Here is an 11,054-nt window from a genome sequence, read left to right as displayed (position 1 = left end):
ACAAAGAGTTCAAAACAACAAAAAAATCCAACAACAAAATATTTTGAAGTTGGCAGTTATTCACCCAGTGAGGCAACTGGATGGATAAGTTCCACCCCGTCATGGGACTTCACCACTTTTCACTAGAAAAATACCCACCGCGCGGTCGGTCGCACAGGTACCCTGGCAGGTGACAGAGGAAAGCATCTCCTCTGGCCTCGTGAAAACACGCTCGGAGCGTGCCTGCGGTCCCTGGGTGTGAGGTGTTAGCTGCTGTTTTCTTCGGTCTTCAAATCTTGGCCAAACCTTTTACCTGTGAAAATTTTAAGTGCTGTTTCTTTGTATCTGAGCATAACTGTGAAAAACTTGCTCCTTTTAATGCATGAATGGGCAAATTAATCTCTGCGTTATTTTTAGCACTGTTTGCATCATAGAAAGTTTCCCTTCTCTCTCCCGCCCCCCCTACCTCTGTGTGTAACAAACTTGCAGCGGTTCCTAAGCAAAACCAATTTCCTCTGGTTAGGTCGATGACAGCGAGGTGGTGTCCCTTCCTGGGCGTACAAAGGGGGCTCTACGTCCGGCAGCCCCCCGCTCTCGCCCTGGCGGTAGCTGCTGCTGCAGTGGCCAGGGCACAAATCTCATCTGGTGGGTGATTTCTTTGCTCGTGCACAAAATGTTCCTACTCTAGATCCGCCTTGGGTCGTTGTGCAGGATTTTAGGTGGGTGCGATCCTGCCTTCCTGGCAGACAGCCGTAGCCTCTGCTCTGGCAGCCCTGGTACCCGGTGGGGGGGGGGGTGGGTCCCGGCTGGCTGGATCCCTTCCCGGGAGGTGGACCCTCAGACCAGATACCCTGCCAGGGAGCGTGACCACTGTGGGGGGACAGCAAGGTCATCCCACCCACGCAGAGCCAGGATGGGGCCATAGGAAGCGGCTCTCTGCCTGGTGCCACCTGGAAGGGTGCTGCCCGCTGCGGGCTGGCTCACAGCGGGGCCGGTTAATGACTAACAGGCACTGCAGCAACCCTGCCCAGCCTCTCCCGCCCGGGCTGCCTGTCCACCCCGCTGTGCCGCATCCAAACCTCCTAGCCGTGCTGGATCTGAGACCCGCCACCACCTGCCTCCTGCGGCACTTGTTTCTGTCCCTCTTCCCTCGGTAAACCCCGCATCTGTCCCTGCGCGCCTGCGGGTCGAGTCGCAGCGGAGCCTGTGCCAAAGGCAGTAGGAAATAGCCGCTTTGTTCCAGCCCTTTGGATTGCGTCTTCCTCTCCTGCAGCCCGATATCCTCCTCGGTTCGCCCTCGCCCTTGAGTGAGTGAAGTTATTCCCAAAGGCTGTCACGACACAGCTTTGTTCGATACAGGGGCTTTCCAGGCAGCGTCAGATGCCGGTGGCTGCAGCTGGAGACACATTGCATCAGCCACACTTGTCTCTCGTCTCCCACCCCAGACGATGCAGTAACAGGTCAGACCTTTCCAGCGTGAAAGTATGGCAAATGAATAAAATACACAGGGGAAAACCAGCTTGCTTTCCCCCGTCTTCTGAATTGTGCATGTTTTCTTTTTACACAAACACAACTTATTTATCTAGGTCTTCGCTGCTGATCTTCTTATCACAGACGCTGACTGTTGCTGATAGGGACATCCACAGCAGGGACTTGGTCCGTGGGGGTTTTTTAATGGCGTAGCCTGTAACCCCGCTCTGACTGTTGCAGATGATGGCAGATACAAACCAACTACCCCGCACGTGGACAGGACCTGGGCAAGCAGGCGCTGGGAAGGGGGGCTGTGTGGAAAATGGGAGCAAAGGGTGCTAAATTCCTGGTGCTTTCATGACTCATGAAAAAAAAACCAAAAAACCCCTCTGACTGTCTCTGTCAACAGCACATCTGTTTGGGTATTTTTCAAGGAATCTGGAATGCATTCTCAGAGCTCTCTCATGAGAAAAAGTAAACATGTCATATATAAAACACTTTTATTAAAACAAATATACAACACTATATATACAAAAATAAAATGTACAAGAAAATAGTCTATTACAGCTTAGTGATTTGATTCCTATTTACCACACACAAACTAGAACCTCTTCCGTCCTGCACGCACTGGCCCAGGGTGGCTCTGCGGGCCGTTACAGCTTGCTGCGTGCAGTCCTGCAGGTATCCTGGTAGAGTGCGAGAAGGGCTCTCGGGAAGGCATGGTATAAATAGAGAGCTCTGCCCCTATCAGTGCAAAAATTGTTTCATGCAGCAGCTCTTCAACTATTACGTGGAAATAGATACAGCATACCTATGAGCGCATAACAGCCTATGAGTAGACCTGGGTAACTGTACTATGTGGAAGCAAAGCCTAAACTGAATTTTCACATTTTATTGGTCTAAACTATTTACACAGTTTAAAGATCTGAAAGATGAACTATGTGATGGAGTAAATCAAAGAAGAGAGGGCCAATTAGTGCAATTTTTTTGACTAAGTGTAATGACAGTCATCGAGCTCAATGTCACCAGTGTTGCACAGGTAAGCAGCAACCAAAACTAACAGGCAAGAGACTCGTTCGCGGTGTCTCTCCTAAGCACTCCGTGGGTAAAGTGCTCATCACGTCTCGCGCGGGGAGGACAGTAACCTCGTCCCCGGGCCTCCGGCACGCAACGCCGTTCAGCGTACCCCACTAGGTCAGACCCCCACGGCACATCGGCAACCTTCCAGCAAAAGCTTCACCTCCGAAGCGGTGACAAGGTGCGTACTGTGGCTGAGCATCTTCGGTGCCAGGAGTCCTGCTAGTGAGATGGGAGTCCTTTTTTTTTTTTATTTATTTATAAAGGAGTTTCTCCTGCTAACCTCTTCAGGCCTAAAAGTTAAACGGAATATAAAAGCTACTTTCTTCATTCAGTCAGTAACAAACAATTTCTTCCATTCTCTTCAGGCTTGTCCAAGTTTCTACCCAAGAGCAGTTCATGGTCGGAGGAAGCCAGGGGTTTACAAGCCGCAGGGAATGACTTGCATGCTGGGTCTCACTGTCTCCAGCCAGGAGAAGTCTAGGCTGCTTTTCTGGTCGAAGAACCTGAACTCCAGCTCTCCTAGACAAAACAAACCAGGAATGACTACTGAATCCCATGCAGTAAGAGCAAAATAGTGTATATATATACATGTGTGTTTATAAATACATCAACAATTGAAAGATTTCTCAGATGTGAGTGGATACCTTAGAGGAATGCTTTGCTAAAATACTCCAAACACTATTAAACTGTCCCGTTTAGACTATTGCTAGTGGAAATCCTTCAGTTACATTGCAAGGAGTTCCTGAAACCTGGCACAGCTGACGTATATAACCCCAAGACAAATCTGCAGTATACTCTTGCTGCAGGCATTTTTCTCCTTTCCCTTTTTATGAACAAATTCCTTAGAGCCTTCCGACAGGCCACTCGGAAATCTGAGAACGCAGGGACGTGTGAATTCCTCCATTTGCTTTGCTCCCTCCCAATTAGTGTCTTGCAGGAAAACCCTCGTCTGCGTCATCCTTGACCGTCAGTAATAACCCAGGAGTCTGTACCTGAAGTCGTGTCGATCTCCCCGTCCTGCTCCTTGTAGCTGTAAGTGCTGCACATGGTCTGCGTGCCCGGCTCGTTGGTGAGAAAGCCTTTCCCACCAACGCTGGTGGTGTGCCAGTCTTGGGCTGGTTCTAACAGCTGGAAGAGAATAAGGAGATGGTAAAAACTGCTGCGTCTGTCTGTGGGTGCAGTGTTTTATTCCTTTCTCTTCATTAGAAGACAGGTAAGCAAAAAAAGATCAAATTCTATCTTCTTATGCTAAATTATATAACACCCAGTTTAAAAAAAAATAAATAAATTTAATGCCAAACAGGAAGGGCCAGAAGACCTTCGGTGATGAAACCCCCGCCTTATCAGTGGGATGAGCGTGACATGTCTGGAAACACAGATTAAGCGCCGTACATGTCGGAGGTGGGGAGAAGGGTGAAATAAAAAGGTCTAGAGAACCTTTGCAGACTCTAATCGAGTAACCTTTACTTCTAGCACTACTCAATAGCTTTCTGTGACTTTCACATGAAGAGTAAATATTTCCATGGATGTGTCCCCTCCGGCTCATGTTTGCAAAGTAGCTTTCATTTTATATTTCAGTTTTCAGGCTTCCTCATGAAATAAGGGTCTTGGATTACGTAAGTGTAGGTTCAGCTCATATAGGTCTGGACCAGATAGCTGCTTCCCTTCCTCTCTTGGTGCAAACAACAACTTTGGCCAATTTTATTCTGACCAGAAGGGCTGGGTTTACCTTAAAAATCTCTGAATTAATTTCCTCTTCATCTTCATCTGTGACTGTTTTGTAAGTACATTTAAAAAAAAAAAAAAAAAAGAGAAGAAAACATAGATGTCAAATTTTGCACGTTAGCCCTCACACTTCTGCTTCTTCACCACACAACCCACTTCATATTCTCTTGTCACACAACACCACTGCCTTTTACTCCCCCCCTGCCCAGATGATGCCAAGGAAGGTCTCGTGGGATTTGAGGCGGGGGGGGCCCATCAGCAGCTCCGCGCCCCAGACCCTGCACGTTGGGGTGCGTGGCTCCAGCAGCTCTGATGCCTCCCCAGGACTCACCAAAGCAGAGCCCGCTTGGTATGCAGGAGGAGATTTCCACCCCAGGTGACGAACCACTCTGATATATCCACGTTAATATTTTTTTCCCCATTGGCAAGCGCGGTTACCTCCGCTGTCACTATTGTACCTAACTTCTGTCCTGCATCGCCTCCTTCCATCTGCCTTGGGAACCCCAGTCCCACCCTCCCGGCTCAGAAATCTCTCCTCCTCTCTACAGGCTGACCTGTCCGTGCCGTCGCGTTGAGCCTGCGAGATGAAGCCTGCCCCTTTGCCCACATGTGCAAAGTAAACGGCACCTCAGAGCCTTTCACCCATGCGCAACTACTTCTGCAGGTGGCACGTGCCCTTCTGTAACCTGGCCGGTTTGGTAGCTCCAGACACCCAAGTCTATCAGGTAGAGCTTGTTTTATTTGGGTTTTGTTTGTCTGTTTTTCTACAAGACAACTGCTGTTTCTCCTGATCCCCCAGGCACTCCTTCATCCCGCTGCCTTGCCTCCAACCTGCCTCCAGTCGCCCGATGAAGGACCAGGGTAGGAAAAATGAAATACCCACCTTCTGAGGACGAGGCCAGGGGAGACACCTGGAGCTGGTAGAGGTCGTTGGTGCTGTCAGCCATGGTGATTTCCATCGGCGGCCTCCAGTCGGTCAGGGAGCCGCTCACCTCGCACGAGGACAGGTCTGTGGGATGCACCAGGAGGAGTTGGCACTCGCAGGAGAGACACAACCACCTCTGTTTCCTCCCTGCCCGTCTGATGGCACAGCCAGGCCCAACCCCAAGAGTCATCTTTGTCTTTTGGCGCAGAGACTGTGGGTTTAGCGCAAACAGCACTTTCCACTCTGCTCAGAGAGCTAAAAATTGAGTCTCACCTAAGGTGATGGATGTGCTCTCAACCTCCATTTCCTGCCCCGCGTAGTCATGAACGGTGTAGCCGCTGTGGTCATCTGGCAGAGGAGTGTTGGTTAGTCTTTCTGCTGACTCCTCCGTCCTCATGTCTTCATACGACTACAAAAATAAGGGCAAAGCATGAAAGACTTGTCTAAGAATGCACAAGTTCCCGTATGAAAAAAAAATTAAGCATGAAAACCACCAAAACCTCTAGCTTCTTCAGCTGCCTCTACAGTCACATACCTTTCTCTTGCTCCTGTTTCTTGCTTCTCTTGAAGACTTTGACTTCCTTTCTGTTAAATAAAAATAAGACAAATGTCAGAAAGGGCTGCATGGCTGACATTTTAGGCGAGCGCGAGCTCTTGCAGCTTTGAGCCCTGCTCAGCAAGTTCTGCTACCGCTGTCAGCAGCGGCGAGTCCCGCTCGCCGCCGCATGGTGCCTTTAGGCACGTTCAAAGAACTTGGGATAAAATGAACGCTTTGTACCAACTGTTACTCATGGCAATAACCAGTGACTAACCCCGGTAGGTGCTACTAACAGGTCTGTTATGCCCCTCCCTACGTGGAGGAGGAAATTTAAGTGGTGGTTAAGTAGTGGAAGCTGCTTAACCCCAGCTGCATTGCTGAGGCCTTACCTTTCTTCTGATCCTTTGTCAAGGGCGGCAGCATCCTGTAAACCCTGACAGCACTGGAGCCTTTGTTGATGCTTTTATCCTTCACTTCTTCGATGTCAGGCAGGGAATTCATAGCGCAGCGGAAGTTCGCCTTCCAGGTTTTCGGATCAGGGTCTTTCTCACCTACTTTGTATCTTCCTATAAATAAGAGATGGGGTAAGCGTTTAGACTTTTCAGTGCTAGTTCTTCCCACCAAAAAAGAAATTATTCTTCTATTTTCTCTGACGTATAAACTGGTAGTTAATATACCTACCTGAGGGGTAAGTCAAGACAAAAAAAATGCCTTGTTTGAGATATTCCTGTGACTGTAAATGTAAATGACTGAAATGTAAAGCCAGCACACACCTGTATGAATGGCCCAGCTCCGGAACAGGCAGGCGTCTTTCTCCATATCCCATCCATGCTTGGCTGCGTGTTTCCATGGGATTTGAAACATCATCTTATCCTGAAGTTAAACCAATAGAGATTTGAATTAAAAAAGAAGCATCGCATGCCAGTGGGGAACGATGGATTTAATCAAAGAATTCACAGCAGCAGCTCAGAAACTTTATAAACCCTCTGCCCTGTATCTTAATTAAACATCCATTGTTCCATCTATTTTGTTCAAGGTATTTAAGGCTTCTTATGAGATCTGAATCTGGGAAAGCCACATGTGGTATGGTACAGTAGAAGTAAGCAATATTATCAATTTTATCTCAGAATCATTTAAAGACATTGCATCTAATCTATTAGCGTATCACCAACTACAGTATATATTCCAGGTACACTTTGGTAGAGAACCCCTTTTCAAAGTTGCCTATAAGATCCTGCAGGAATCCTAAGAAAAACATGTCCTAGCTTAAATATCACCTTGGGATGGATATGGAAACTTCAGAGAAAGAGACCTGGTTCAACGAGCCTAGCGGTCTCATGCTGCGGTACAGGCATAGAGGTGTGCCTTCCCAACCAAAGTGGGACAAACACAGAGTTCCAGGCCAAATCTTAAACCTGGGAGCCACTGGGAGTGTAACAGTAGCTGCTTAACTGGGACAGGAGGTGACTCGGCTCAAGTGGGCAGCAGGAGTTAAAAGAGGTCTTGGAGTTTTCTTGTTCATGTTCAGTCTGCTTTTATTTTAATTTATCATTTCCCCTCCTGGGAATTTTCCTGGGGAAAAAATGGAGCTACTACATTCTGTACCAACCAGAGCTACCTTTTCTGAAAACAAAACCAGTTGGGTTTTAAACATAATGCTTGCAAGTTTTCTCCATGTCCTTCTTTCCTTTATCATCTTGACTTGTGTTTAGTGTAATCTAAGATCAAGGATGGTTAATGATACATAAGTAATAATAATAATAATGATGAGAATAGTAACAAACAACCCTCACCTTGTTAATCCATATCAGTCCTGGTATTTGATTGGAATTAATCTGCATTTCCAACCAGGGTCTCATGCGCATTCTTGACACTGGCATGTTGTCTATGAAAGAAATAACAGGTCAGCAAAACACTCATCACTATTTTAATCGCTCTGCAATGTCACCCCTCCCTTCCCTTCTGTAAGCATTGCCACGAACAGTCTCGATGCAACCAAAATTACTTTTCCAGAGTCTTAACTCTTTTTCAGTACCTTCCACCTGCTTCTGGAGGGCAGCGCTTGCTGCTCTGCCTGCTGAGCACCAAAAGCACCTCTGAAGGTTTGAGTCCTGGCAAGGGGCTGACTGCAGCGGCGGGTGCTCGGCCCGGGCTGCGGGGGGGAGCTTTGCGTGGGACAGGGCAGCCCGGGAGGGAGCCCGGGCCCGACCCCCGACCCGGCACCGGCGCGGTTTTCCCGCGAGTGGGTGCGGGACCCCCCCCTTCTCGGCCACAGAGAGGCACTAACTGCACAGTCGCCTTCTTAAAAGGTCATTACTAATTAAATTGCACGAGGGGAGAGGGGTGCCCGCCCTGCTGCGGGGAGGGGGATCCCCAATTAGCAACGCGACCAGTCCCGGCAGAACCGCACCCGGCGCTCCGGCCGCGCAGGACCCGGCCCCGCCGTGCAGCCGGAGCGGGGCGGCGCGGCCCTCCCAGCCCTTCCTCTGCAGAAATAATTTCCTGTTTGCGGTGGTTTTTTTGAGACAGACAGAGCAAGATTTCCCAAACAATACACCATTCTAACTTTCACCAGCAACGCGCTGGTGGCGGCGGGACAACGGCCCGGAGAACGCCCGCCCCGGGAGGAGCTCAGCCGGGCTGCCCCCCGCGGGGACCACGGCTCGGGGCAGCAGGATCCGGCCCCGGAGTTCGGCGCTTGGCACACGCTCAACGGCGGAGCGGAGCCTCCAGAGCGGCAGCCGCGCCCCGACATGCCCGGCCCCGCGCGGTGCGGGGCGGGGGGGGGACGACACCAACATCCCGCCCCGTCCCGTCCCCTCCCGCGGGCTGGGTGAGGGGCCGCGGCCGCTGCCCGCCGGAGGGATGCCCGGTGCCAACCGACGGCTGCCAGCGCGATGAGCCCCGCGCCTCCAAACCGCTTCCGTACGGCGAAAGCCGGCGCTGCCCTCTCTTGGCGAGCAAAGCCGCGCCGCGCCGCCGCTCCCACGGTACCGTGCAAAGCGGGAGCCAGCGTCGGGACAGGACGCACCGCGACCCACCTCGCTGTGCAGTGCCGTGCGGTGCCGAGCCGTGCAATGCTGTGCCGTGGTGTGCAGCGGTGCGGTGAGCCGAGCCGAGCCGAGCCGAGCCGAGCCGTCCGTCCGTCCCCGCTACCCGCCGACCCGCCTCTGCCGCCCGCGGGGCGCGCCCTCGGGTATAACGCGGCGGCGCCCGGGATTCCCCGCCGCCCCGGTCCCGGGGCGTCCGGGCCAATCAGCGCCCCACGGGGAGCGGCCGCACCGCCCATTGGCCGCCGCCTCCAGCATCACTTCGGGGAAATCACGCTGTTGTAGCACCAGCGGCCCGGGGGGAGCACCGCCCCCACGCCGCACGCTCCTCTGCCCGCCCCGCCCCGCGCCCCTCCCCGCCCGGCCGCTGTCCTGCGTGGGTGCGGGCTCCGCCACCGAGGGGCTCGGCTCGGGCTGCTGCTGAGCGGGCGGGGCCTCTGTCTCCCCCCCGGGGGCTCGGACCCCCACCCCAGCCTGGCCCCGTGGCCCCCCCCCCCGAGGGATCCAGCCCCCGTCCCACGGAGAGACGCGGCCATCGTCTCCACCGAGGGACACAGCCCCGTGCCCCCGAGGGGCTCAGCCCCGGCCCACAGAAGGACGCAGACCCCATCCTCACCGAGGGATTCAACCTCCGTCCCTCCCAGGGATCCAGCCTCCCTCCCACGGAGGGACACAGCCCCCGTCCCCACCGAGGTATCCAGCTCCCCTCCCACGGAGGGACACAGCCCCCGTCCCACGGAGGGGCTCAGCCCCGGCCCGTGCTCCCCCTGCACGGCTGCTGTTCACCTGCTTCCCGGGCAGCCGGAGGCAGCACGGTAACCCCAACACATCGACTCCCTGCCTTTCCCCCAGCCCACGGAACCCTCATGAATTAGGCAAGGAAGCGAATGAAATGCAGGGTCTAGATGAGGCTATTCTGAGTCGGGTGGGAGCTCGGCCAGCGGTCAGGCTGCTCCCGGTCAACTTGCTGCGGAGTGTCAAGGAACGAGCCCCGGTGTCGCCTCTGAGCAGCCCGGTTCCCCCGAGCGCTGCTGTGGGACTCTGGATTGGCACCGGCTCCGAAGGGCACGCTTCTGCTGCTGACAGCAGGACTAATGAACAGGGAGGTCCAAAAGGGTATTTTCATTTATTCAGTGTTAGCAATTTGCGTAAAGGATGCGGTAGGGCCTGGAGTAACAGGAACAGTCACTGGTGGTAGAAAGGAGGTCAATAGAAAAGGAAAATGTGTGAAGGTTGTGAGTGATGCTCCACCATCTCCTCTGCATTTGTGCTTTCACGGTGAGTAGTGGTCAGTACACAACGAGTAGCGCAGTGTCAGCACGAGTCCTCCCAATGATGCAAGTAGACGTACAGGACTCTGCTGCTGCATTCCAGTGTTGAATGCTCATTAAATGCACAGCTGAAAGAAACGGGTCGGTGGAGCAATTCCCGTGCGCATCGTAGCACACCTAAGCCAGGGACCAGCGTGTGACACAGGCTCCCGCCTGGCCTCAGCAGACCACCTTTCTGGTGAGAAGTGGTACTACAGACACTGCCTGGACTTGGTCTGTCGTTGGTTTGAAAGCCTTGACAGTCTAAAAGGATTCCTCAGCCTGGTTATAGCTGTAGCGTGGTCTTTTTTCAGTGCTTTTTTCCCATAAAGCTCCCAGAGGCAATCCGGTCTCAGTCGCTTTGATGCAGAGGACTTACAGATGCTCTGATTTCACAGCACTTATTTGTCATAGGTTGCGCAATTATAGTAAGAGCTATAACACTTATCATCCGTTCTCAGTGCAAACGGCAAAAGGAAGGAGGCAGGGCAATGCAAGCATTTTGCAAAACCTCACAATGTTTTTTCTCCCACCTTCTCCTGGCCTGGGCTCTGTGTCAGGCTGGGCTGATCTGAAATAACTGTGTTAGGAGACATAAAGGGTGACCACTGGTACTGGCCTCTCCTAACGCTCACGGACGAAGCGTGCAGAAGGGAAAAGACGGCTTCAGAAGGCTACCAAAACCATCAGGATTCCCCCCCAGTCCACTGGACCTGGATGACAATGGGATTAGATTTGTGTCCAGTGTCTTCAAGGTGCCTTCCATCCAGCAGAATATTGGAGTGTTTGTAGTTATTTCATTCTCAATTCTTTCAGGGCAGGTTTGAAGCCGTATGCAACGGGAAGGTATATTGTCCCAAACGGTGGGATGCTATCGCACTGCCTGCCTGCACTGGCAAGTATTCTCTTTATTTTTTTTTTTAACATCACGATTAAAGAAAAGCCCAAACTTGGTTTTAAGTGCAGAAAAACACCTT

At 52.2% G+C, this 11,054-nt stretch overlaps 1 protein-coding gene and 1 long non-coding RNA gene across 2 annotated transcripts; one reads left to right on the top strand and one right to left on the bottom strand.

The window, feature by feature from the left end:
* Nucleotides 1-1,934: 1,934 nt before the first annotated feature.
* IRF1 (interferon regulatory factor 1) lies at nt 1,935-8,883 on the bottom strand. The gene is made up of 10 exons (XM_054841199.1): nt 8,759-8,883; nt 7,511-7,602; nt 6,491-6,590; nt 6,107-6,283; nt 5,715-5,764; nt 5,453-5,588; nt 5,138-5,263; nt 4,259-4,302; nt 3,522-3,657; nt 1,935-3,048 (listed from the first exon to the last, which is right to left on the bottom strand). The coding sequence occupies exons 2-10, from the start codon at nt 7,595-7,597 to the stop codon at nt 2,948-2,950; spliced, it is 957 nt and encodes a 318-aa protein (XP_054697174.1). The 5' UTR covers nt 7,598-7,602; nt 8,759-8,883; the 3' UTR covers nt 1,935-2,947.
* LOC129212543 (uncharacterized) lies at nt 2,761-5,170 on the top strand. Its single transcript, XR_008579205.1, has 3 exons — nt 2,761-4,630; nt 4,803-4,979; nt 5,054-5,170. It is a non-coding gene; the product is annotated as an uncharacterized LOC129212543 (long non-coding RNA).
* Nucleotides 8,884-11,054: the final 2,171 nt, after the last annotated feature.

Source organism: Grus americana, chromosome 14, assembly GCF_028858705.1.
Source record: "Grus americana isolate bGruAme1 chromosome 14, bGruAme1.mat, whole genome shotgun sequence".
In the NCBI taxonomy this organism is placed as follows: domain Eukaryota; kingdom Metazoa; phylum Chordata; class Aves; order Gruiformes; family Gruidae; genus Grus; species Grus americana.
Note: the sequence above shows the minus strand (reverse complement) of the source record. Positions and strands in the feature narration are given on the sequence as shown.